We start from the raw sequence: 27,997 nt of genomic DNA, 5'->3' as shown, positions 1-27,997 counted from the left end.
GTTATAATCAAAGCATACCACAGCTGGGACTGCTTTCACCAAGTGCATTACCTTATATTTATCTACGCTGAATTTCATTTGATGATTTAGCACTCATGAGGGTCCTCTGCAACTCTTAGGTGTCAGCTTTAGTCTTTACTATCCAGTAATGTAGTTTCATCAGCAAATTTTGCCACCCTCATTACCCCTCTCCTTTTCCATATGTTTCATAAAGATGTTAAACAGAATAAGCCCCAGAGAGCCCCAGGACAAATGACTCCCTTCTGGAAGTTGCCCGTGTAATTAATTCTTTTTTTCTCTGTCTTTTAACCAGTTATTTATCCAGGTGAAGGCAGCCTTTGCAGTCCCAATGGAGAGAAACACACATTTCTAGGGAATGCTACGTCTGACCTATTTCCAAATGAGATGAGTCCTATTCCAGAAATATTTGTTTCTCTCTAATTGCTCTAATGGAAATAAGAGGGACTGGTTGCGCTGTCAATGCTTACCCTTTAGGCATCTATTAAGTGAGATGAATCACACCCCTGCTCTCTTGTCTCATTCAGACTTTTTTGGCTTTTCTAAGACATATGTTTTTTTCTTATTAAGCACAGTGAACGTTAAAGAATTCTTACTGGTTTGCTTCTGTCTATGGAATTTTTTTGGTTCCATCTATATTACCTCGAGTTTGAATCCTACTTCAGTATCGCCACTGACGTTTACCATCCTTATTCTGGCTAAATGCTGTGGCATTACTTCAGACTTCTTCGGGAGATTACTTATTCTGTATTTTACCTGCTTACCTATCAGAAATGTTGCCCTTGAACTTTTATGTCCAAATATTTCCCTGTCTTGTGATTATTTTTATGTTGTTTTGTTTGAAATGTTGCACATATGCAATTACTAGCTTTATTTGATTTGGGTAGCTTTACCTCCAGAGTCAATAAATGCTCTAGAGCAATATTTATTCTAAAATATAAGTGTTTGCTTACGGGCAGAGCTGTACTGCTTTAACACTGTCACTTTAAACTACTGCCAAAATGTATGGAGGTGTTATTATTTTAGTTTATACAGGGTTATCTGAGCCTAGGTTAAACTGAACAGAAATGTACTGAAGGGAAAGAAGGTATGCCAGCCCTTAAAACAGCAAATCCTTGTGTTAATGCTTCAGACAGCTTGTCTAAATAGGGCCAACCCTTGTGCTCTAATGTAATTCCACAATGCGTGTTATCTCTTTGCAAATACACTATTTATATCATAGTAATGTGAAAGCTTTGGCCTACAGGACAAAGATTAAAAAAAAAAAAGGAGATACTGGGAAGGAATTCCATGCTCTAATCAAAAGTGTGCATTCAAAAATGGCCAAGTTAGAGGGGAAAGAAATTTCCTCACTGTCTATTTCATGCAGTGGAATCTGGCCAAATATCTGAAGGTAGGGACGATAAAGCACCCTCCTGAATATCCATTCCACTCGGCTGTCATCGGGATGAAGTAGAGCTTGAGTTGTCACACCGTAGGCAATGAGCCACACACTCAAGAAAAACAGGAAGAAGAAAACATCCTTCATCTAAAAAAGAGGGGGAGGAGAGAAAAGGAGGAGAGGTGACTGTAATAGCATAGTCAAAGAACGGTAGTCTTCCTATATGAAAACAGCTCAAACAATTCTGTTTCTTTACAAGCTTGTTTTGGTTAAAGGAGATGGAATAGGATACAGTTCCATGCACAGAATTCCTCTCTTGACCTTGCTGTTATCATGTGGCTCTTGGCCTGTAATCAGCCAATTAGGTAAAGGCATGTTTTAGATTAAATTGCTCCTTTAAATTAAATAACTCATTTAGATAAAGGCATGTTTTAAATTAAAACCTTGCTTTTCAATAATCTAAAATTTAAAAACTAAGCACCTGTTATTTTTTAAGTGAATCTCATTGTACCTTTTAAATACAGATTTTCTGTGAGATCTCACAGTATCATCGACTGCTTTACTGTGAATTAGAAGAGTTCTGCTGCAGCAGTGAATCCTGGTAACGGTGCTCATTGATGAATACTGAACCACTGATACAGCAGATGTTGAAGGCTGCAAGGATCAGGTAGCTTCTGTCTTGGGTTTGCAAGCTAAGTAATGCATCTGAGGGATTGTTTTCAGGACTTCATGCTTTTAAACATTGTGTTTCTTTACAGGAGCAGAAGTAATTGAATCCTAAAACACTTACTTAAAAAAAAAAAATCTAATATGTATTTCAAGTGCAGTAATTTTTCCCTGGTGGAAAAGGAACACTTCATCCTTTTCCCATCTAATCTGACAGAGTTCGTTAGGGACTCTAGATTCATTTCAATTAGATTATTTGATTGTGCAGTTACCCAAAAGCATAGGCATTTCAGACCTCCGGGATGTTACTCGGAGTTCTATTAAGAAACAAAATATCTAAACCAGTCAAGACACAGTTGATGTCTCTCTGACTTTCACCAATCTATTTTGTTTTCCAGATGGTTTGAAATTTAGCAATGCTGCAGGACTGTAATGGTATCTGTCGTGGTTAAGAGACAGCGATGCCAAGTCTGGAAATATTTTTTTCCAATCTGCAGTCTCTCTGTGAACGGGCATTTTTCTGGCATTGAACTACCATTTTAGCAGCTACCAGACTTGTTTCAGCAATTCTGTAGCAAGGTTAAAAAGGAGAAAGACAATAAGAGACAGTGTTGGATTGCTTCTCTGTTTAAGTAAGGGAAATGATCTTGCCTAACCCACTTGATGAACCTTTCAAGAAGGTATCGTTTACTGCAGTAACTTTCACTGTTCTTTCATTTGATGTAAGGTTCAATGTTGAATTACCAAAGCTAAGGCATTGTGTTGGCTTGGATGGGGGGAAGATGAAAGGTCCCGTTTTATGGTTTAGTCTAGGCTGCTGCTTGTTGTCCCTGCTTGCATCTTCCTCATCTGCTTGTTATCTCATATGGCTTCAGATGTCAAAATAGTAGACACATCACCATATACGTTCAAGGCTCTTGTTTAGCTTGGTATGCAGGAAGGTTTAGGAGCTGTAGATCTGACTTGTTCTCTTACAAAAAAAGTGTCCTAATGCTGTAAGCTAGATAATGTTCAAGAACAAATATTTATTTGCCATTTACCCTTTTGCTACTCCAAGAAAATATCGTGTTAGAGTTCCAGTTATTGCATTTGTAGACAAATCCAAATAGCTTGGTAGTTATGTTTATTCAATACATAGGCTTGTTTAGACTGCAGGGCTTTTACTGAGTTTTGCTGTGAGCCACAAATCAAATATTTGTAGATTCTGTAATAGCGCTTACAATTAGATGAACTATTAATCAGTTACCATCAGCTAATTGACCTAGAGGATTAACATGCCTAAATAAAAAGCTACTTCAACATACCAACGCATACCCAAGCACAGTAACTGTAGTCCTAATGTCTCATTTCCTGCAGGAGAGTGGTAATAAATAAAAATCTTTTATCAACATCTTCCAACATATGCTCACAAGGTACTAATATGTTTTCATTGTAACTTGGAGCTACGAAGTACAAGTAAGAATAACTCCCGTGGCAAACTTGCAACTATCCTTTTTCACAGATTTTTTTTCATGCTTCTTACAAAGCCTTTTTGTTTTGCCCTGCCTGTTGTCTGTCTGACATCTTTGCTCTGAATGCACGCAGCTTATGAAGTAGGAGGAATAGCAGTAAGTCAAAGACACTCTACTCTGCATTTGCCAGATCTGAGAATAACTGATTAGGTACGGTACAAGGATTAGTAAATTGGGACCAACTTATTACGCTACAGAACTCTTTGGAAGGATCTATTTCAAACTTATTGCATCTAATACTCATGATAAATAAGGGAATATATGCAAAATGACAAGCCTTGACAATATAAAAATAAAGATAGATTGTAAACTGATTTCCTTTGTAAAGAGAAGACTTCCTACTTTCCATTTTTTAGAAAGCACAAGTATTTATCTGAGAGAGACTGCACACTTACCATCCTTTCCACAATTATGATCTTTGGTCCAAGTTGTTTGTGAATTGCAAAAATATGTATAAGCCTAAGTGTAAACACCATAAAATCAATGGCAAGTATTGTACGGCCAGCTTGAAAAGTTGAGTTCAGCATCCTGCAGAACACATGAAATGAAATATCAGATTTCAGCAAATACTGCTGAGAAGTATTTTCTCAAATATTACACTCAGTTTCTGGGCATAGCCTAGTAAGGAAAAGGCAAGTGCTTCAGGGCTGTACTTGCATAAGCCTGTAAGAGGAATGTAACATAATGTCTGCCCACTGATGAGAAATAGCCAAAAGATGGAGGGATACTGTATTCTCTGTCTTGGCTTCAATGAGGTTTTATTCCTTTTAAAGATATTATACATTGACTAAAAGTGATTGCCAAAACAACAACAACAACAAAGCAGCAGAGCTTTTCTGTACGTGTGTTTGAATATACCAATATGTCTTTTTGTGGTCTCTGGAGAAACTTCTATGATTTCACAGAATTTCAGAGGCTTTTATTGCAGAAACAAGTCTCAAAGCTTGTAAAAGTAAATGTCATAGCCTGTTCTCACGTGCATATGAGACTCTTTTGTGAGTTGACCTACATAGCCCTTGCTACTGTTGCTGATCACATCACATGGAACAGCTATATACCTGCAGGTTACCCCAATTATGAAGAGGAAGATGGTCACCATATCACATTTATTCCAGTTATCCTCCACATACAGTTTAAATTTTTTCATTAGATTTGTGTCTTCATCTGTATAGAAACTCTGCGAAGGAGAAATAATCATCAGTATTGATCTGTTTCCAGTTTCACTATTCCATTGTGTTTTAACATAACTGTTTCCCTTTTCTCTTTCATTGCTAAGAGAAAAACCAAATTCCTAGTGTGATAGGAAAAAAAGCTTGAATACATAAGCTCAGTGTACTGTCTTAAAACACAAAAGTTTGATGAAAAAGAAAAAAAATCAAATCTTTTTATTCTTGTGATATTAACCTTAAGAATTTTTTGAGGCCTGCTTTAAGATTTTGTCAGCATTCAGGTTGTTAAACAATACAACAACAAAGTCAAAGTTCAGTTTCTAGACATTGCTATCTAAACAGCATGAACGGATTTGGCATTTGTATACTGGAATTGTCAGTGAGTGCATATTTGATTATCTAGGCAAAGAGTAGGGTTTCTTAAGTGGGTTTTAGTCTGGCACTCTTCATGTTTTACAGGTTTATAATCAAATGTTCTTTGATCCAAGTATTTTCCATGTCCTCTTCTGGTTATGGCCTTGCTGCATAATTTCAAATAAATTGTAAGAAACTGGGATCCCCTTCACTGTCCCTATTGCATAAATAATGAACGCCTATTTGTTCTTCCAGGGTAAATGTTTATAACTGCTTTTTCATATCAAAAGAGGACAGCTTTATGCACCCACAGTTAGAAACACACTAGCACCATTGTTCACAAATTATTGTGGTTGTTGAGCTGGGACATTCCAAAACAATAACTGGGAGTGTAATGGAGAAGTTTAGAGTTGTTTTTTGGTTTGTTTGTTTGTTTGTTTGTTATTTTTTTGAAGAAAAGCAAACCAAAATGAGATCTGCTAATGTTTTGAGTTCAAAAGTATTTTAGGAAAACCACAAATAATCTGAATTCATTTACATGTCTTTTTAAACAGTCCCCAGCGGGGAAGAATCTCTTGTGGGTGTAGGGTTGCCTGCTGTATTTCCAGGTGTAGAATATCACTTCCAAATTACATTATTTGTGGTGGGAAGACCTTGTTCTGGGGAGTGAAGTCATAGAGATACTTTGCAAAGTGAAGGACACCTGAATCTTAGCAGTGCACTTGACTTGGCTATGGCTGGAGCAGGATGGAGAAACAGAGGTGGAGCTGCAGGTTTATATGGTGGTGGAGGAGCTTGCTCTGGGAGAGAGAGGTGGAGTATTTTGGATAACATACATTCTGTATTGCTCTTCTGTGCAAAACTGTACCTGACACTTGAAATCTTCAAGCTTGTACAGTTATACAGATTGTAAATCTGTTCAAATTATTGCCTCAAGTTTTACTGCGTTATTACTAAGATGTTGTAAATTACTGACCTGTCGGATTTCTTCTAAGACCAGGGTAAAAACCCAGAAGTAAAGTATAATTTCTTTAGCAGATGGACCCTCAGGTGGAGGTGGTTTGAAGTCCAGTAAAAGGACATAGGTAAATAGAAACAGAAAAGCAAAGTACATTATAACATTCCCCATAAATACAGTTACAGGGGCACTCCAGAATTTTCTCCACCGAGTAAACATGGATGTCGCCCACGCTGTGTTTTCTGAAGGGCTCTGCTTTTCCAATTTACCATTTCCTCTGCAAAACAAAAAGAATATAGGCTTGGTGACAATTTGCTAAAATTAGTTCATGGGAATAGGCTCAGTATTATTCTATATAAAGCTTCTTGTAAGATAGTAACAGGCAGATGCTGGGGGTGGCAAGGAAGAAGGCTGCAGAAGTCAGAGCAATCATATTACCATATCAGAAATATTTCAAGTCAAAAAGAAGGTTTTGAAAAACAAAGTCACATCAGACTTAAATGCCTGTTCCTGTTATTTGAGTTTTGTTGTGTTAATTTGATTTGTAACTTCATTGTGTGCCTGCATTTAGTACAAGCACTGCAAACACACAAGGAGAGAGGGAAGTGGGCTAATTGCTCTTCATCATCTTAAATAATAGGAAAGAAAAGGAAACGGCCAATGTAGTTTGTGAATCGGTTCTTAATTATTTTGGCTCTAAAAATTTCTTGCAGTGTTTGTATGCAGTTCTTGTTGTTGCTGTGACTTTAAACAATTCCTCTTTCTGACCCAGTCTCCAAAGTGCTGGATCATACTAAGCGTGTTTCTTGACTATCCTTGCTGAAGTCTGAGAGGACTACTGAAGGAATACTTTAGTACTTTACACAACTGTAAGCACTGGCATCTTGCCCTTTACTTTTTTCTGCAATTTAATTTAATTGTAATATAGAAGCCTTTTAGCAAAAAAAGTTGACCTCATAAATTATTTATTAAGGTAGTCTTTGACTCTTGTGGAATTACACGAATATTTTGATAACTAAAGGGAAATTTGACCTGTACATCTACAATTGTTTTTGCTGTGTTTTGGAACATGAAATGCTAATGGAAATTATCCTGTGCAGAAAATGCAAGTTCCCTGTATTTGATAGCAATCTGATCTTAGTGTGAGGTTTTTGTTTCCACATAAATTGCTCTCCTGTGTAAGCTAGGGATGTTATTGGATCTTTAATTTTGTGATTCTGACTCTGAGAGGTGTGATCTCTACCGAAGGATGTGCACACTAGGGTATGTTTTCAATTTCACCTCACAAAAAAACCAAACAATGGCTCTTCACTGGTTTTTAATTTCCCCTGACATTCTTGCTAATTATTAGATACATTTGTTACAAGGAAATGTTTCTCCTTACAGCCAGCCTTTTCTATGAGCCTTATTCTGTACTACCTCTCAATTTATGACATCATAAGATACATTCCCATTGTAACAGGCTAATACCATAAACAGATAATTTCAGCTTTACTGTAAGATGCTGAAATAGATCTGGGAGAGAGAGAGCCTCTTTGTTAAAATAAATTGCTAAGATAATAGTAATTGGAATGCACAATGTAATGATCCAACCACGCTTCACTCAGGATATGGAAATGCTTTATGACATTGCTTACAAATAGCTCCCAAGAGACAGATGCTTTTACACCTATTTTATAGGTTTAGGGAGGAAGAGAGAAGAACTAATGATTTTCTCCAATATAGTGCCAGTTAAATGCCAGGTAAAAATAGAACCTAATAACTCTGACTTGGTCCAGCACTTCATACTGCAGATGATGCTTTCTCGCTACAATTGCTCGCGTATTTCTGAAGTTCTCTTTAAAGCACTGAAAAGCACATGCTTAATACAAGCGGCTATTTAGCGCTATGTAGCCATTAAGAGGACTTTGTGCTAATCAAAAGTCTTCCTATCCCGACTTAAGTCCTTGTGGCCTCCCAGGTTTTGGTGATGAGTGTGTGGTAGAGGGATAGGGTGGGATTCAGAAGTTCTGAATTACAGATCTACGTATGACCACAAGCAACTGACAAAATCTTTGTGCTCAGTTACCCATTTGTGTAATGCTCCCTCTAATTTATAAGTTTGTTGTACTTCAGATTCCTTAGGGACCATCTTTTAAAATATAAATGAAGAGAACTAGTATGGTGGGAATTCCCACCTGGGAAAATTCCCAGTTACTGATGTTTGTAAGTACTTCTGTTGCTGTCTTTGTAGGAAAGTATGTCGTGATGCACTCAAATAATGTAAGGTTTTGCTGAGAACATTCTTTCTGCTCAGCTCAGTAATCTGATAGGGACTTAGTTCCTAAATCCAGTGTATATCAGCCATCGTGAGCTGAATGAAATCTCAGAAGATGCTTTCTGATTCCCGGGGTATTAAGCAGATTCCTTGTTCTGTAGAAATCACCTGCTCAGAACAAGTAAAGTTGTGTCTCCTTAAACCAGTCATACATCCCTGTTTATTTTCTATATTCCTTTTAGAGAGCAACAATAGCAATAATCAGAGGGCACAGCACTTTCTGAGCAGTAACAGCTTTCTTGGTCCTTCAGCTGCTCCTTAGAACATTAGCTGATCACTAATGCACAACAAGTATCCTGTTCTTTGATTGTTGTCACAAAAGTTATATTAACTAATGGTTTTAAACTTACCTATCTTCTTCCTTGGAAAAAAACAGAGTCTTCTCTGTATCTAAACTGTCCAGCTCTCTGAATGGCTCTGGCTCATTCTTTGATTGTTTTTCCTCACTGTAAGGAAATAAACTAATGAGTTTAAAGATGATAGTTAGCAATTTTTCATGCTAAGTTGGCATTCATACAGAACTGTTAACATATACGTATCTTGGACTTGCTCCACTGAGAAGCTATCAAATAATACGTAATCCTTACTTCTGCAAATTCTGTTTATTTGTAAGGAAAAGGCTGAAGTCACCCACAAGATGCAAAGAACAGATAATTGGCATGCTTCACAAAACTGGAGCAGGATGCTCAGTTTCCTCAAATTACTTAGGATTTGAGCAGAAATAAACCCCTCAGTCAGTCCTAGAAGACAATACCCCAATGCTCTGTTCCTCGTTACTCTTAGTAGCAATTAAGAGAGGAAATGACAGAAGGAGTAGGGAACATGATCTCCACTCTTGCATATCCAGGGAAAGGAGGCAAAAAAATGTCCTCAACAGAACAGATTTGGAAAGGCTTACTTTGATTATGAATCATAATTTAAAACTTTCCATGAAAACTTTGCCAAAATTTCACGTTAAATTACTTGAATTTGTGAATCTGGCAGCCGCTATGTCAAGAAGGTCATCTTTAGTGATACTGACAGAAGGAAAGTCTTAAGTCAGCAGTGCCAAACAAATTTTCCTCTTGCTTTTTAAGTAGTTTAACAGTTAAGAAACATATATATTATAATAGCATGTCAATCCATAATGCCAATTCTGACGATTTGTATATGATTCTCACAATAATAGGGGTTTTTTTTAAAGTTTCAGTTCCTGGATTCTTATGACTGCCTGAGCATCTTGGTTGCTTTTTTTTTTTTCTTTTCTGTTTTTGTTTTGTTTTGTTTTTATTGTTTTTAAGAAAGCCTCAGATTCTAGCTATTTTCACTGTAACAAAACACTGAAAATGACAAACTCCAAAGCTACCCCTGCAGAAAACTAACAGAAAGATCTCATAAGACATTGAATTTGAAGATCTTAATTGTTTTCATGTCAGTCCTGTATTTTTAAACTTGACTTATATCTGTCAAGGCTTGTGGCTGATAATACTCCTTTGTGATGGCTGTTTTCCTTGATAAGATACAAGGCTTGTAGCTGATAATACTGCTTGATAATGGCTGTTTTTCTAGATAAGATACAGAGGTTTGAACCAGGCATCTCCAAATCTAGAAATAGATGGTGCTATACCCAGTGATTACCATGTAGAATCTGGAGCTTACAGAATTCCAACAGGCTTTTCTGTGGAAAATAGAAGTGATCTAGGAGAAATTGTGGCATTGATCTTTTAAGTATTAGGATAGGCACTAGCACAGGACACACATATCACTCTGTCCCATAGAAGACTGATTTGGTTAATAGTGGTGCAATCCTGTTGACGCTCTGAGGTGATATTACTGGGTTTATTACTTAGGTGAGAAATTTTCAGTCTGGGTATTTTTTATGGCTTATTTTTCATCCCTTACTTGTCTCTTGCACCCAAATAGTTATGTTTGTACCTGAATGCTATTAAATTTGTGTAGATTAGGAAAGGACACCAGAATCCACAGATTAACTTCAGGATCTGTGTGCTTGTAGACATGTCTCCCCACCATATTTTCGTCAGGAAGGCCTAAAAGTCAAGAAGAGAAGAGACAGCTTTAACACCTCAAAAACATATCTGCAGATGAAGTGCACCTGTATCCTGTGGCTCCTAAGACAGTGAATGGTCTGAAAATCTAAAGAGCAGGCACAACTTCAGAGCAAACAGGTACACTACGCACCCTTCTGCAGATGTTGTTGAGCATGCAAAGAGTTACGAAGAGGACAGTGGAAAGAACAGCAAGTCAAGTGGAATTAAGCAACATCTGTAGTACTAAAAAAGTGCAAGTTGGGCACTGGGAGCTAAAAGCACCATCACTCTTAATTTAGCTTTGTGTATGTGGAGAGAACTCAGGTTGTGAGGGCAAAGCTGAATAGTAATTTGATTTAATTTTTATCAGTGAATCTGATATCTGAACAAGGAGTTACCTCACGTTTTGGAGCAGCTTCTTTATGCCTCAGGCAGATTTAAAGTGCTTTCCTGATACTTCTCTGTGAGCAAGGAAGGAAGAAAAAGCACACGATGGAATAAAGGCTAAACCTTAGTGCAGTGGTTTGCGGGCTACCTGGATGAAAGGGAGGGCAAAGGGGGAAACTGTGTTGCTTTGTCAAGGATGCGGTATAGCATCTTCTTTGTATGATGCTAGGGAGAGGGAAGAGTTCCCTCTCCAAAGAATGTCTCTTTGGGGAATACGTTTCATGTGGTTGCTCGGTTGCTGCACTATCCTTTTCTGTGTTCAACACCATGCTTAAAGGCCCTGGGGATAGGGGTGGTGAGGGAACGGTCTGTAAAACTTACCTGGACACCATCATGTGCAAAGAAAGACTTTGCATCCGCTTCTGTAGCCAGCTGAAGGCAGGTGGTTTTGCTCCAGTACTGATTTTTCCTCACCAACAGAGCAAACGCTCTCTCCTCGCTGTTGTGGTAGCATTCACTGAACAGTTCTGCCAAATGAAGGAAACATAGACAAACATTTATTGTCATTTTAAAGAAAATATAAAAAAAGGAACATAAGGCAAGAGAGAGATGTGCGTAGGGTGCAGCAAAACCTGAGCACTGCCAGATGTTCCTTGCCTGCACCAGAGACTTCTGCAAGGCTGAAGTAGTTGAAAAGAGTCTGAGAGAGCCAAGAGGAGGTAGGAGGGAGAGACGAATGATGCTGGACACAAGAATAACTCGCTATGGCTTTGTGCATGTGTGTACATGTGTTGGGGCAGAGGGCAGATGAAATAGATTTGCCTTGGTGAAAAAAAATTTTAAAATTCCCACTATTTGGAGAAAAGGTATAGAGTAAATCTCAGTACCTCCTTCTGACCCCTTTCTATCTGTATGTTCCCTTCTTAGCCTGGGGCCTCTGTTTTGGGGTTCTTTTTCCTATTGTTGTTTGATCTGAGGAGAAATTTTTCTTTCTCAGTTCTTCTACAGACAGCATAAGAAACTTCTTGGCAACATGTCAGTATTTGTTATAGTCCCTCATCTGTGCCTGCCTCATGTGGAGCTTTAGGCGATATCAAGCAAAATTGTATCTCTTGGGTGATCCTCTTACGCTTTGAAGGATGAGTTGCCACACTGCCCCAGTCTCTGGAATAGACTAAACAAAAGGAGCAGCTTGGCTTTGGCTTCTGGCCAACAAATCCTTGGTTTTAAGACATAGCTATTTGACATAAAATAATATTAGACTTGGTAGAGTGTTGTGGTGTAGTTCTGTTTCCAGGGAAGATGGTCCTGGAGTTAAGAAACTAGGATAAACAGTCCAAAAAGTCAAGTTTTTCTCATTAGATGAGATCCGGTTTTTTGTGTCTGTTTCATTCTGCTGATTCACTTGATTATCTCAGTACCTTTCCTAGGCCAGTCTACACCTTGCTGTTACACTGTGAGGGCTAGGGAAAGGATCAAGTTCACTTAAAATAAACTGGTATACAGACTTCTTTTGCAGTTGATATGGTATTTATTATTCTTAAAGGAAGTTTTCTCTACTTAATATTGACAGTGTTATCTGGGCCAGAAATTAAAATTGAGGATCTCATCTAATACTTACCAAAGCCAAGGAGCAGACTTCTGTGTATTGGATTAGGCCCTGTAATTCCATGACTAAATTACTTGAGGCCTGTGATTATATGAGAACCTGACTTTTATTTTTTTGTAAACAATAATGGCCTGTGAGATGGGGGGATAATGTGATCTGTGTATAAATAATGTAGCAGTGTCTGCATGAGCCTTCAGCTTCTTGATGTACTAGCTCTAAGGGGAGAGAAAAAGCTTCTGCGTTTCCAAGTGTGGTGTTCTTTAAAGCCCTCTGTTCACAGCAGTGCTACCTTCAGGTACGGATTAAATTGAAGTCAGATCAGCAGAGAAGCTTCTGTGCGGGCATCTGTTCTTAAACCAGGCAAAGGGTGAGAGGGCTTGGCGTTCCGGCATTGCAGATGCCTGAATGTTTACTGCTGTAGGGAGGGGCGGTTTGTGTGCTGTGAAACCAGCCTGAGCCTCACTGCAGCTTTGCAGTGCCGTTAGCCCTCTTCTGGGTGAGGTAATCTCAAATTATTTTTAGCAGCGAAGACAAACCTTAGAACTTGTTGCTCTAGTGGCCCTTACAGAGCAAGCTTGATATTGCAGGAAAACCAGGTTGCTGTGAGCCAGGAAGTGTTTTGGTTATTCTGTCTTGCCCATCGCTGTAACACACCTTGTACTAAGATCAGACACTTAAAATATCAACGTGCAGCAGAAGAGTAATTTCTTCCATGCATCCCAGGGGCCAGTCTTGGAACACTGATTTTTCCAAAATGATTAGTTTTTAAGTCCTCCTTCTGTGGTATGTGAATGTTTGGGACTGCCTGTGCTGCAAGGCTGTTAAATTATTCATGACAGTTGACCTTTTACAACTGAAACAGTATTTTTTTCACTTGCTTGCCTTCCAATGGCAGTTACTTCTTAAATTTTTGATGCTGTTAAAAAAGTGCCATTACTTACCAACAGCAAGCTGCTCATAGTTGGCCTCTTTCATTATTCGTGCTACTTCAGTCTCACTCTCCAGGCGGGACATCTCTTTGAGTATCTTGCAGGCTGCCAGAGCTGAAGCGACACCCTCCTGACCCTGTAGAATTAAAAGGGGTGCTGCTGTTACCATACACTGAAGGACATTTCTGAACTGGGGAGACTTCACTAAGGAACACATCTAATAAAAAAAAAAAAGTAAAAAAATTTCATGCATGTCTGCCCTTCAAAGACTCTTCCCTCAAGTACAGACTTGAAAGTCCAAAACATCAATTGAAATGTCAATTGAAATAACAGTTTTGGTGATATTTGAGAATTGAAAACCACTTATTAGTAGTTCTTGTGCCTTATATGGCTGGAGACTTCTGCGTTTTATTGATCTCAGAGAGGACTGATTTGAGGTAGCAGTCAAAGACTGCACGGAGAAGAATGCATTATGGAAATAGAGCAAAACAGTCTCACAGTGCCAAGATACCTAGAACATGGCTGTGCTGAGACCCTGCATAAGGACGTATGGGAAAGGAGGGAGCACAGCTGGCAGAGGCACACACCAGTGGCACACAGCAGAGAAACGTGCCTTCTGGTAACAGGGTACCACAAACACGAGGCCCTGCATGGTGCAGATGTGTCTGCATGCACACACACTCAGCACTGGCTGAAGAGCTGTGCTGCAGTTTGTCCCTCCCTGTGACTCCCCTCGTGCCAGATGCAGCAGCCTGGAAGCTCAGGGATGGAGCCCGATAGCTGTGTCTGGCTCTGCGGGGGGGGGAGGGATGCCCTGGCATTGCACTCCAGATGCACAAGACAGGGTGTTGGTTGTGGAGGACTGTAAAACAGGAGCCAATTATGCCAGCTTGAAGCCCAGCCTTTAAGAGTGTGATGCTGTTGTTCCCTACACATACAGTACATAAGCAAAGGATGCTCGATTGCCCTGTCTTCCCTCTGTGTATCAATCGTGCTAGAACCCAAACAATTGACCTATTGTAGAAGGAACAAAACCTGAGGCTGAGAGTGGTGAGTCATCAACAGCGAGGAAGAGGAGGGCCAACTCTGCAGCTGAACTTAATCAGCAGTGTTTCAGGCTGTGCTGATTTACACCTGCTGCTGGCTCTGCCCTTCCTCTCTTGTCAGGCTTTCTGCCCCCCCCCTGGCACGAGCCATGTAGAGATGAACAGCCTAAGACATGCCACATCTTGTATTTTAGAAACAAACCTATCTGTCATCCGAGCTGTAAGGCTGAGGAAAAAAAGCCATCCCATTTACTTGAAATATGCCAATATTTCATCTGAAGAAGCTGCAGTGCAAAGCTTACCATAGCCCAGAAATAGTTTGCCATCTTGTGCCGGTTTTGAAGTACTGCCCATACAAACAAATCCCTCCAAGGATTTTCACTTTTCTGGTTCATATCCAAGGGTGCAGGCACTTGCTTTGTATTCCTTTTATCCTGAAATATGGTTTGTAGAAATTAAAAACTGCTTTACATTCTCATTCCATGCAAATGACATGATCTAAGCTGCTCTTGGCCTTGTCGGCTACTTCATACTCTTTTTCTTTTTCTTTTCTGTAGGAACGAGAGGTAATTATTTCATTCTGTACTGAATCAAAGGACCCTTGTGTCCCTGATATAACTCAATATGTGTGAGAACGTTCTGGATGAAACCGTGACTCCATTGAAGTCGATGGTAAAGCTCTCATTGACTTTATTAAGGCCAGGGTTTCACTGCTGGTGTGTAATATCATACAAGACAAACCTGTGATTAACTAATCTGAGCTTGCCTTCAGTTATATTGATTCTGCTCGACTGCCACAGAGGACATGGTTTCAAATAAAAGGGAACAAAAGGCATTTTATTTCAACTGAAATAAATCTCACCAAGACCCTGTACAGGACTAGAATAGAGTACGTCAATACCCTCTTTTTAGTCTTTCCTTTGAGAAACCTCTCTCTCATGCAGGGAGTATTTTAAGTAGAACACTGCTTATTCCTTTAGCATTTGATAAAAAACTCTCCAGAGGAAGTATGGCAACTTAGGTCAAGTTCTGAGTTTTAAATAGATTTAGAAACTGTCTTTATATCTATTGTGCTAATTAGAAGCAGCCAGGGTGGATTTTTTTTTTAATAAAACAACTTTTTGTGAGGATATGGGTTTTTTAATCACTTAAACTATGGGATTCTGTTCAAAGTTATTTTAATGGCATTTTGGGGTGTTGGTGTTTGGTTTTTTCTTCTGTTTGTAGTGAGCTATTTAATGAACTGAATTGCACTGAAAACTTTACAGGAGACGAAGATATCCCAAAAGTATCATCAGCCTTTGTAACCGTTCATTCCTAACTTGAAATAAGACACACAATTTAGCAGCAGTGACACTCATATCCCAGTACAGTGACGCTCTTTCTGTTGCCAATTATAATGGGATTGAGCCACTGGTGGCAGCCATGGGAAGAAGTTTTTAAAGGAAAAAATCCAGTAGACAGTGTGGTCTGGTACCTGAATTGAGTCTTATTTACAACACGTGGCTTTAGCTCACTAACTGCCAAATCCCACAAAGGTAAGTGAGATTTCAGGGGCAAATTTGTATTCTGTCAAATTTACAAGTCTGTGATTTGCTTGATAACTTCAAAGGTATTGCCTCAAATTGTCTGTCCTTGTGAACAAAGAAATCCTGACTAGATTAAAACTTAGCTTTTCATACTACTAATTAATTTAGCTAGGCTTTATCAAAGCAAAAGTGATTGAAGCTCTTGAGTGAGAATTTATTTTTATTTTTTTAATTTATTTTTTAGTTTAAACAGTTTTAAGATGAAATTAGAACTTGGGAAATATCAAAAGGTTTAATTGTTTAGCTTGTCTAAAACTCTGATCTTAATGAAATTTCTCTATACTTCTCTGTTTTGAAATCATGCGTCCAAACTTATTTCCGATGCTTTTGCAAGAACTTTGGTACCTATGAGTTTCAATGTTAAACACAGTGTCACAATGCAATAATGATGATATATCTATCGCACAGTTGTGGACAAGGCACTATAGACATTCTACAGTGGTAGAATTATCCTTGTGACTTGCTGGCCAGGGTGCTTGCCAGGGCCGCTTCACACAATCGTTCTCATTTCTTGCTCTGTGTAATGTCACTCAATAACAAGACTATAATGATCTAAAGGCAACTATCATGTACTGCACATTATTGCATATCCAATCTACTCCTACACAGTATAAGTCTGGGAATAGTTTTATGTACAAAGATTACCATTTTCAGACATGGGATTGAAAATGGCCTTTGCCTGCTTGTCTTTGTCCTAGAAACTATTGTTGTTCAAGTACTTCTGCTTGAAGTTCTAGATGAGAAATGCAGACTGCTATTTTTACGTCTAATTACTCCTTAGTAAACGTAAATCTATCTTTTCATATTCCCCATATATCTTTAATTGAATCTGTTCTTACACATGTGAGGCTAATAAGATCAACAAACTGTTCTCCAAGTGCAAGGTGCTAGAATGAGGAACGGTCTGTGCAAGTTGCGCTAGAAGAGAAAGAGATACAGGGGCCTCTGCAGATCCTGAAAGAGGCCATGTCTTGGCACTACTTCAAGGTACAGTAAAACCTTGCATAAAACCCCACATGCAGAGGGGGGGGAAGAGGAATCACAACCTGTCTATCTTAGAAATTCCTTTCTTTTCCTTTTTAATTTTTAAATGAAAAAGACCAAACCATTTTAGCTATAATAATAACAAGCTGAAAAAACGAACAAGAAACCAAAGCGACTGTTTCTCTCATCTTTCCTTCCCTGTCCCACCCCCAAAGCTAGACCCAGTTAAAATTTTTCAATTTCTAAATTGGAAGGGAGCAGGACTATGATGGAAAGTTGTAACTCACAGATTTCTTCTTGCCTCCATGTCTGAGGTCTTGATAGAAACCTTTGCATGCATCATGGAGAAAATCCTTGAGAACTCTAGAGACCTCACTGAGAGTGAAGAGTGGGCAGGTCTCCTTCTGCTCCTTATGCTGTTGACCAGTGATCCCTGCCAAGGTCAGCTTGCTTTCTTCATGTTTCTTCAGTAGAAGTTCATAGAGGAGACACTTCTGAGAGATGGAACAGTAGAGTCTCTGCAGACGACTGTATGTCAGGAATTCAGATATGTTAGCCCCATTGTCAATAAATAATTTTACGAATTCTGGCTTGTCATTGACCAGAGCATCCATCATCACTTCCTCCAGGTCACAGGACTAGATTGATGAAGGGGAAAAAAAAAAAAGAAAAGGTTTTTGGGGTAAATATGGATGGATGAGGAGAGAAGTAAGATTTAACATGAGGCCATGCACATTTTGTCTTCTATGAGGTGAACAGTGGGTACAATGAGAAAGAGAGGTAGAACCCCCTTCATTTCTCTATGACAAAATGTCTAAGTAAGCATTAATGTTAAAACATCAACACAAATGCTGTAGGAGTTGTGTTGATGTTAGGTACCCACCGCACTGCGTATTTATACAGCAGTTGGAAACATTCTTCCTACCATCTTTTAACGGTAATATTTGCATGCTGCTTTTGCTTTCTAAGATCAGGTTTGTTTCCTTTAAAGGTCTGTACAGAAGAGAGGGGAAAGATTCTTACTCCCAAAGAACTCAAGAAAGAGACTGGGACCACTGAATTGTTCCTCTATCTTTAGCCATTATCATATAAGGGATCGGAAAAAAAATCAGCCTAAAGAAGTGTACTACCACTGCCTAATCTCTTAGTGGAGAATGCAGGTAGTGTTAAAAACTGAAGCCTTCTATCAGATGTTTCAGTGTCCCGTACACATTGGATTATACACCGATTGTCCTCTAAGGCAATAAAACCTGGTACCTTCCATTCCACATCACCATTGAATATTTCACTTTTAGCTATGTCCACTCTGTTCCAGGCCACTGCTAGTTTCAGTTCATCCAGATATTCTTGAGCATCCTGACTGTGACTTTTGCAGGCTGGCAAAAATAGGAAATGCAAATAAGCTCAGTATTTTACACTTGTTATGTTTCATTTAATATAGTATTGGTAATTTGGCAAGCAATACAAGCCCTCCTCCAGCTATCATAGATCTGTGCGTTGCTTAACCTGGAACACTTCACAACGTTTTTTTTTCCTAACTTAAGAAATACTAACATTAAAAAATATTAAATTTAGTTAGCTGAATTCTCTATTAAAATGTTAAGTTTAAATGTCTGTAGGATTTTAAGAGGGATCCTGGCCTGCAGAAAGGGGGGGGGGGCTATGGTTTTTGACTTGTTTCAATTAACATATTAGGAATAGAATCTCTCCCCACCCCCACTCCCTCCCACCTAAATTTAGGTTAACACAATTAAGTTAACACAAACTGAAATGGGTGGCAGAGCAAGTAATGTCTTCTTTCAGAAGATACACTGAAGATTTCTTATAGGAGAAATGGATTGTTTCTGGAACTAAGGCCGTTCAGGTCTACTTGCGTTTTTTGGATTTTGGTTGTTTTTGTTTATTTTTAGGTGGCTTGTAATTAGAATAACTGTTCCAGGATGTTTCAGTTCCTCTATAACCTCTACTTCTAAGAGAAGCAAGTAGTGAAATCAAGGAGTGATTAAAATAGTACTATACAATAGCATGAGATTAAAAAGCAAACGCTATTTTAAAGCAAGGTTACAAGAGCTATGGTAACTGCCACACTTGATATGTCAATAAGCAAACAGAACTCTGCATCAGAAATGAAATCTCATCCAACAGCCAACTGAACTTGCTCTGGACAAGAATGAAAAGCATTTGTGGCATAGAAGAAGCAAATAAGACAAGTATGACACTGTGCTGTGTTTATTGTTCTTACCTTTTACTAAAGCTTTTAAAATGACTGTGTCTAGTTCTGAACCATCTTGCTCAAAGTTGTGCAGAGTTAGAAGATGTTGGTGTGAAATAATGTTCTGAATCTATTGGGAGTTAAAACAAAAATCACTTTATGCATTGTCCTACTGCTATATATTAATGCCTAAGAGCCCAGTGGAGATCATCCATACAGTATTTCCCAAAAACTTACATCCCAATTGTAAAGCTGGGGTTTGGCAAGAAGACAAACATTACTAGTCTCCCATATATGAATAAGGCAAGGAGGGAGTTACTGCCTTTTCCAAAATCACCTGTCAAGATAGGAGGAACAGAACTTGGATATCCTGAGAACCAGAGCTGTGCTTTAATTAAAAGATCCTTCCGTAACTCACATTCTTATTTGACTCATAGTCATGCTGCAGCAGGCATACCACCAGTTTTGTTATAACTTTTCCTGCTTTGACATTTCAGTTTTGCTTTCACAGTTGTTTATTTAAAAGCATAGTCTCTAAATCTTCTTTGAGTAAAAGTCATCAAATATTGATATATACAGTACTCTTTTCTTCTGCTTCTCTATTTATTGAGTTTTCTTTCTCGCAGTTCAGCTGCACCAAGACTTTGTTAGCATCTGGCAATATTGCTTCTACATGCCCTTCCATCCCCTTGTGTTAGTGATCTGGCAAAGTTCTCTCTAATGGAATTAATATGTGGAACTTAGAAAGTTAAGGATTATGGCAGGGACTGCAAAGAATAAGTAGTGGGTCAGGTCGAGTGGACTCGGTTTATCTCAGCGGCACACAGTGCTCTTCAATCTTCACATAAAGACAATGTCAAAGTGTTTTTTTTTGTTTCTTTAAAATTTATGCATAGTGGTTTGAATCCAGCAGGTGCGCCTCAAGACAAAGAGTGAGGAAAATCTGTGAATCTGTTTCGTCTTTCTTTTTTAAGAACACACATAACTGACAATAGATAGGATAATTTCTAAACACCCTTCATTCTTTTAGTTTATTCATTCTTATCCACAATTAGGTTTCCATTTAACAGCTGTAGATCATGAATTAAGTCTCTTCTGTCACAGCTGCACAAGATCCACAGCTGTGGAATATAAATAATGCATTCATTCCTTCCAGAAGGACTGTGGGGTTCCTGGGTGCTGGCTGTTACTTGAGGAAACAATTGAGGAAGGACAGAGCCCTAAGTGTTAAGCTGAATCACTAGGATAAAGTAGTTTGTATGATCAACCGAGCACTTGATTTTAATGTTGGAGAGGTATTCTACCACACCACTGTCAGAGCATTGGAGTACCCAAAATTTCTGGGCAGCTTCTTGTCATACCTGTACTGAACGGACTGCCAAAGCTAGAAATGGTAGGAGAGAGCTTGTGAACATGGTTCATATAATTATCAAACATATGAGCTCACAGTTGCTGTCCATTGGAGAATGTCCTTCCACAAGAAGCTTTCTGCAGGGAATTTCTCCTTAAATTGCTTTTCAACAGCTTCTGGCAAAATAAGCTGTGGGTCATTCATGAATTCAGCTAAGATGTCAGCTGTACCTCCAGACCCTGCTAAGATAAGCCAGGGAGCAGAATTTTCCAGACCGCTGCAAATTCTCTGTAGTTTAAAAAGTACATTTTTAGAATTTATATATGGAAAGAAAATGTTATTCAAAAGAAGGATTTCTTGATTTCTTGAAAACTAGGAATACCTAAACCAGACCCACTATGGAGTCAGTCCAGACTCCTCTAAGCTATTAGGATTTTTCTGATTCTGTAACAGATTGTCCATGTATAGGCTCCTGACTATACTTCTTTTCATGACACATCTGCCGAGTAGCTAAGCAATCTGATTTTGACAAACAATGGATAAAACTCCTTTGTCCCTGATTCCCTTCCTGCCCCTCCACCCCGGTTTGTGTTTCAGCATACTCAAGCACAAGAGGAGCGCTATACAGAAATTCTCAGCAGGCTCTTCTGGCTGCTAAACCTGGAGATATGTTCTGAAAATCAGGAATTTGCTTGTAAGAATACAACGTGAGACCACAGAAAAAAACCACTGAAGTGCAGCAACTACAAGAGTGGAAGGCTGATAATTCTATTACTTGTGCAGTTAGAATGAGTCAGGCAGGTTGTTGAGAGAGGAAAGCAGAGGCCATGGCATCGTAATTGCAACAATGACTACTTGGTGCCAATCTCTCTCTTACTCTGGAGTTATGCAAGAAGCTAACGAGACTCTAAGAACCTAGCTATTGATTTGCTTGTTGTGTAGGTTTGGTTTTTTTAGATTAGGTTGGGTTATTTTAAACAACTGTTGTAGTCCTTGGTGTGTATTATCCAATTTGTATTTAAGAAATTGATACTCTAAAAAAGTGCAATCAGTTATCCATTCCCAGCACATGTAAATTTAGGGCAGCTCCAACCAGTTACCTTTGGTGTCCAAGTCACTTTGTTATCTAAAACTTTGAAAAGAGGATTTATGGGTTGTGATATGTGATTTTTCAACACCCAAGATATAGAAAACACTGCCATATATAGCTTCTAAAAGGGAAGCTCAAGAGGTGACATAATCCTAGTTTAAACAGTGAGATTTCTAATAGCAGTGTATATTTCAGGCCAGCTGGCAAAGATATGACAAGATACAGGGACTGGAAACTGAAACTAGAAAACGTCACTAGAAATGAGTCATTATTCTGAAAGACGTTACCAGCTTGTGTTGCAGAGTCTCATCCCTTTGAAACTTTAAATTATGGTTAAATGTCTCCATAAAGGTACTGTAGAGGATTCTTTTCATCTGACAGTGTTATTAAAAAAATGCCATGTGGACATACAGGCTGCTACAAAGTCGCAAAATAAAATGCCAGTGAAACTAAAATAGAAATCAAAGACTATCTCCTAGCTAACAGGTTCTTCAAGTTGTAGAATTACTCAGGAAAAAATCAAAACTGATCCTTTGATGAAGACGATATGGGATAGTTAGCTGACAACTATCCAGTCTTCTATCCTATAATGTATTTTTGCACAGTGGAACTAGGACACTATAGTTTTAAATGGCATATCGAGCAAACTTGGTCTGGTGCTTCCTCTGAGCACTGTGAGAGAGACACAGAGACAGTTGTCTCACTGTTACTGGACGGCACTGAATGATTAACCTTTTCTTGTGTGTGATCTCGAGTAATAGCACAGTATTCCTATTTCGTGAGATTTGGAGCTGGCTTCTGTGGGTTTGTTTTGGTTTGGGATTCCTTCTTCCCACTGTATGAGCTGGCAATGGAAGATTTAATGATCAGCTGGTGCCTATTCAAAAGGAAATGTTTCTCCCAAACAAATACTGGCAAATTTAATATTAACAGAATTCAGTTCTTAATGGTGAAAAGATATGAATTTTGACCTTATGTAAAGTGCCAATCCTTGTGTTTGTCATCCAGCCAAATTTTCCATTAATTCCTTAGCACCAGTTAATTTATTTTTCTAAAGTTGCAAACAGCTTCTTACCTCAAGCGTGCGTGGTCCTCCATTTACCAGTAAGCAAAGCACAGGGATCTCAATGCTACCCGTTCCTGTGAAATAGATGGTTTAATTTTTAAAAAGTTAGCAGCTTTCAGAAAACTATTGTGTTTTTGTTGACCCCTTGAAAATAGTTCTCCTGTTACGTGCTGTTTTGGTGCCTACCAGAATGGGAACCTGCAGAAGGCAGGCAATTGCAGAAGCAAGTAGCAAAAGAAGAGAATAACAATGTGACCTAGCAGATAGGGTCTTAGTCTAAGACTCAGGACAAAGGCACCTTTGCCTCAGATGTCCTGCCTGATCCCTGGCAAGTAGTCCAGTCTTTTCTCACCTCAGTACATGTCAGCTGCAAAACATGGACATTGGCACTTCTGTATGTCATACTACTGTTGACTTTTTAAGTTATTTATTTACTGCACGGTGATTGGAGAGTGGAGTAATGGAGCTGCATTAGGGTGCAAGACAAGATTGTTAGATTTTCAGAAAGGCAGCTACCCTTGTTTATATTAAGATACACTTAGAAGTGAGAAGCTGTCAGTTTGTCCCAGGTGTTATGCGTGTGCCTAGCATGTGCAGGAAGGTGTAGTGGAATCCAGGAGAAAAGCCTGATAAAAGGAGGATTTAAGAATATGAAGAGGCTGACTATGTAGAACAGCTAGGGTGAGATGAGTCAGATATGAATTGATAGAAACCATATACTCTTTATTACTGTGCTTAAACATGTTAAAAATTCATTCAGCACAGTCTAATGTGGTGATTATTAATAACATAATCTTATAAATTTAAAAGAAATACTTATGAAATATTTAAGGTGTCATGGCAGCAGGGGAAGAAACAATGTAGGCATCCCTGTCCTTAGCCATCCTCCCACAGAGGCCCACTTATTTCTAGATGGTTTGTACTTTAAATGCTGAACTCTGTAACCCAAAGGCAACTATAGATTGGTCTAAAAGAGCTCAATCAAAACAGTAGCATCATGAGATGAATGCCTCTTTCAGTTGGAAGATAAAAGGCATTTGGTTCAAACAATTTTTTGATGTTTCCCTTTGTAGGTCTACCAGAGCAGCGTACATATTGTCACTTGCTATTTGTTGGATCTGTTGTGGGATCACTACAGAGATAAGGTAGAATTAAACTGTAGTCAGTAACTTCATTGGCAAGTCATTTAATTTGTTTTAGTGAATAGTATAGCATTGCTATACCTCTATAAGGTGAAGTTGTAGTTTGAAGAGTGACCTCTGTGACTACAGGTTCCTCAAGATATGTTTATGGTTTCAAATATTCTTCATTTACCATAGATTTAGATAAAATTTAGCTGGGCAGGAGAGGAGGGAGATTGGGATTCTGACTTTATGCTGGCAAGGTGGGAAGTCCTTAGTTGAAAAGAATATTCAGCTATCAAAAATTTCCTCTGAATGACTTCTAGGTATTTTTTAAGATAGGGAGATTCTGCATGACCTTATTAAAGTGTTTTACTTCAGTAAAGTCACATAGCTTTGCTCAGCTTGAATATAAATGAGCTTAAATGAACAACATTAGTTTTGTTTATGGAAGACACCACTGAATTCAATGTGTTCCAGTAAAATATTTGTTTCATGAATCAACATTTTTTGACAGAAAATTGTTCCACTGAGATTTGTTCAATCAGCCTTGGTTTGCAAGCAGAAAGAGGAATACTTTCTAATTCTCAGCACTGCAACCTCAGCCTACCATTACAGTCCACCTGTGGTCTTTCCTATCTGAGTCACCAGATAAGCATTCTTCGGGTGCATTCATGCTCTCAGGTACATCTGTGCAACCATACTATGGGCTATGTAATTGAATATTCCATTGACGCATACAAGTGCGAATAAGTGAGCTCTCCCTTCTGTTTCAGCTGTGCTAGCACTGCAGGTATTACAGAAACAAAGGGAAGGTAGAAGTAATTGTATTAGCACTACAACTGAATTCTTTCCACAAATAGCAGCAGGAGGCCTGCCCCAATACTCAGTTCTCATTATAAAAAAAGGTCATATAGATTAAGATGGCCATTAGATGCTACATTGTTTACTCAGGGTAAGATTTTACACTGAAATAAATATGGCTTAAAATATTTCAGAAGACTTTGGAACAAGCCTTTTCTTCCACTATGGGAGCAATTCAAGACCCTGTGTGTGAGAGGGGATAAAAGTATACAACAATGAACGTCAACCTCTTAGAGCCACTGGTTAAGGCACTTAAAGCTGGATTTATTTTCCATTTTTTGTGTCTTAAGGCAATTTGAGCTATGCTTTGAAGATCAGCTTTGAGCTATGTTTAAGGAGATGTGGTAAAAGTCAGGATTTTTCATTCAAAGAGCAGCTTTCTCAACTTCAGAAGTCACCTTAGTTCTGCCTCTTACATAATGACAGATGTGTTTACTTGATCTTGCCTATGTAGATGATTGTCCAATTTGAGAATTTGGCTTGCCTTTGATGAGGCTGGGGCCCACAACATTCACATAATACTGGTATTATTCAAGTTTATATGCCTATATAGAGTTGGCTTACCACCATATCCAGTACGCTGTTCTGAAATATGCTTTTCCAAGGTGAGACGTAGCTTAGTGGTTCTATCTGGCTCATGCAGTGTCATGTGATCCACCAAAATAAAATGGGAATGGTTGTGGTCCAGGGAATACAGTGGGCCTTGGATATTATCATCTGATTGGTAGTGTACAAGACTTTCATTCTAGAGAGAGGAGGAGAGATGTTAGTGTTCTCTACCAAACACAATCCATGTTTTTATGTGCTTCATCTCCGTTTCTCTGTTGTTTGCGCCATGACATAGCACACCACCTTTGAGACGCTTGAATAGACTCTTTGAAAAGGGTAGAGAAGGAGAATGTGTTGCTTCTGGAAGGTGCCAGATTTGACAGGACTGAAAGCTGCAGTCCCTGAAGTTTCTCTCTTGGGCGCTACAATATATAGTGACATCGGTCATCATCTCTGGAATGTAGGCATTCATTCAGAAGTTTTGGAAATGTTTGTTGGACAAATGGAAAGGGGCCATGAGACCCAATAATTGTGGATGGAGCTGTAATGTCTCGGGAGGCTAAAGTCTCAGCTGGTATAAACAGGGGCAAACCTATTCACTACAGTATTGTTTTGTCCATGTTTAGCCCAATAGGTAAGTTAACCTGCTATATGTCCATATAAGTTTAAATGCAGCTTTATTTAATTGACAGGGTTATATGTGATCTAATGGTTATTCTCAGTTTGGAAATTGCATTCTGAAAAAGTGAGTAAAGGGCAGACTTTAGAAAGTGCAATTTTATTAACTTTTATTTTGGGTGAGGGGTGTTATATCTTGAAATTATTTATTAATGAATTTTTGCATAAAATCACTGTCTGGGTAAAACAGAACCCCTGTTATAGTCTTTTGTTCTAAGGATTGTGCTACCTATGGTCATCCATACACACAGTTTTTCAAGTTCCCCTTACTTCCTTAATAAATATTTCTTTCCCACTGTTGCATATCCACTTTGATATATCATTCCTAGCTGCAAGCCAGGCTCTAAATGCCTGCTTATTCTTCTTTTTCATCTTCATAATCACTGTCCTGTTTCAAGCAAGCCAGATTAAAGCAATAGTTTAAAATCTGCATTTCCTTCTATCACGCCTCTTTTCCAACTCCTGCAGCCTTTGAGTTCATGGACAAAACTCAGACTGTTAGCTTGGCTATTGTGCCTGTGTATTGCATTTTCCTCCCACTAATTTTGTGGACACAGACAGTTGTTAAAGCCTTTCTAGACATAGCAGTGTAACTATGCAAGTAACCTAGTTGTCACTAAGGTATGGCAGAGAGACAAGCTCCTTCACGCTGTGGCTAGAAGAGTTGAGCACACCGCATAGCACGACCCTAAGTGGCTTTCTGAAATGAAGCTGCATACAGTCAAACTTGAGAAGAGAAATCTCCTACAAAGCAAGGTGAAAAAGACTATAATCAGGCGTGTTCCTATGGCTTTTTTTCCCTGTCAGCAACTCTGGGAAGAGTAGGAACATCAGAGGCTGTTTCAGGCAAAAAAGCAGTAAGTTTGCATGTACTTTACAAAGAGCAAGTGCCACAAATTTCTTTTACCTCCTTCTCTCTGTCTCTCGTTTGTTGGGGAAAGCTTCTTGACACAATTAATTTGCCTTCAAATTTTGTTTTGATAGAGGGTGTGCCTATATTTTGCTGCCATGTAACATTAAACCTACTTGCCAAAGATCTGGCCTTTGATTAGGACCTGGAGGCACAACAACCAATTGAAAAAGGCCCTCAGGGATTTTCCTATTTATTCTCTGAAAATGTGGAAGTGATGTTTAAAGCATACCATTAACACAGAAGAGATGGGAGAGATCCACTGATTTCAGGGCTTGTTTTTCTCCTTGCTAGTGTGGATTGTTAGCTCTATTTTATACAACAAGCTGCTTGTGTTAGTGCCAAGTATAAAGAGAACTGGGTTTAGATCAACATCCTTGTCTGTAGTTCCTTTGTCTTAAAGTTACTGACTAAAATCCAGAATGTCTTTGGGTGGAAGCAGTGCCAGAAGTCATTAGGTCAGGAACGCTCCACGTGAACTATTCCTTGACAAAGAATTTGGGCACTAGTTAAGAGGGAGAAAATCTAATGGAATAAAAGACCAGTGCACTTGTTTTGTAGCTGCTGGTTGGGAAAGCTCCAGATGCATTTTGATCACTTAACCTGGGAGGGAGGTGGAATAGTTAGTTTGCATTTGCCAAAGCAACTTTCCTTAACAAAATTCACAAATGCAATGAACCAAATTCTTTCCTCTGACGTCCTGTCGGACCATTTCAGCCCCACAAATAGGTTAAAGTCTTCCAGCTAAAGAGTTCCCCCTGGTAAAGCACACAGGTAGCTGTCTTTACCAAAAACGATGGGAAAAGAGGAAGCCCAATGACAATAAATTGCTAGCTGGTACTTGCTAGCCTATCTGAGAGGAGAATTAGGTGTGGGTTCGAAGGGCTGTGTTTGTCGTTTTTTTCTTAGCTTCTGCAGGGAAGTAAAATAGCACAGAGGAACTGTCATTCATTGTCATTACACACCTACTTTATTGTTATAGTACTCTGCCTAGGACAGACTGTATACCCAGTGACAAGGAGGTCATGCCATAATTACTTTTTTTTTCTCCACCTCCCAATCAATTCACTGTCAACTTGTCTTGACATTTTCAGCAACTGTTTTTGTTGGGTGAGTTTTTTTATTGGGGGGGATGTAGGGGTGTTGTTGTTTTGTTTTGTTTTGTTTTTTTTTTCCCCTCAAGAACGTTGATTGCTTTGACCTGAATTGTG

At 38.8% G+C, this 27,997-nt stretch overlaps 1 protein-coding gene across 1 annotated transcript in view; it reads right to left on the bottom strand.

Moving 5' to 3' along the window:
• The window catches only part of TRPM5 (transient receptor potential cation channel subfamily M member 5), a gene marked incomplete at its 5' end in the record, with an annotated part of 39,606 nt that overhangs the window by 8,112 nt on the left and 3,497 nt on the right, over positions 1-27,997 (bottom strand). The window contains 15 exons of the mRNA XM_082485415.1: positions 1,372-1,546; positions 3,972-4,104; positions 4,635-4,753; positions 6,076-6,334; positions 8,725-8,820; positions 10,289-10,401; positions 11,170-11,315; positions 13,339-13,462; positions 14,675-14,806; positions 17,233-17,583; positions 18,203-18,321; positions 19,188-19,287; positions 20,605-20,796; positions 22,674-22,738; positions 25,214-25,394. Coding sequence (XP_082341541.1) covers positions 1,372-1,546; positions 3,972-4,104; positions 4,635-4,753; positions 6,076-6,334; positions 8,725-8,820; positions 10,289-10,401; positions 11,170-11,315; positions 13,339-13,462; positions 14,675-14,806; positions 17,233-17,583; positions 18,203-18,321; positions 19,188-19,287; positions 20,605-20,796; positions 22,674-22,738; positions 25,214-25,394 — 2,305 coding nt within the window. The remainder of the gene's footprint in view (positions 1-1,371; positions 1,547-3,971; positions 4,105-4,634; positions 4,754-6,075; positions 6,335-8,724; positions 8,821-10,288; positions 10,402-11,169; positions 11,316-13,338; positions 13,463-14,674; positions 14,807-17,232; positions 17,584-18,202; positions 18,322-19,187; positions 19,288-20,604; positions 20,797-22,673; positions 22,739-25,213; positions 25,395-27,997) is intronic.

The sequence above is a fragment of the Vanellus vanellus genome (genome assembly GCF_965231255.1).
Source record: "Vanellus vanellus genome assembly, chromosome: 6".
Taxonomy (NCBI): domain Eukaryota; kingdom Metazoa; phylum Chordata; class Aves; order Charadriiformes; family Charadriidae; genus Vanellus; species Vanellus vanellus.
Note: the sequence above shows the minus strand (reverse complement) of the source record. Positions and strands in the feature narration are given on the sequence as shown.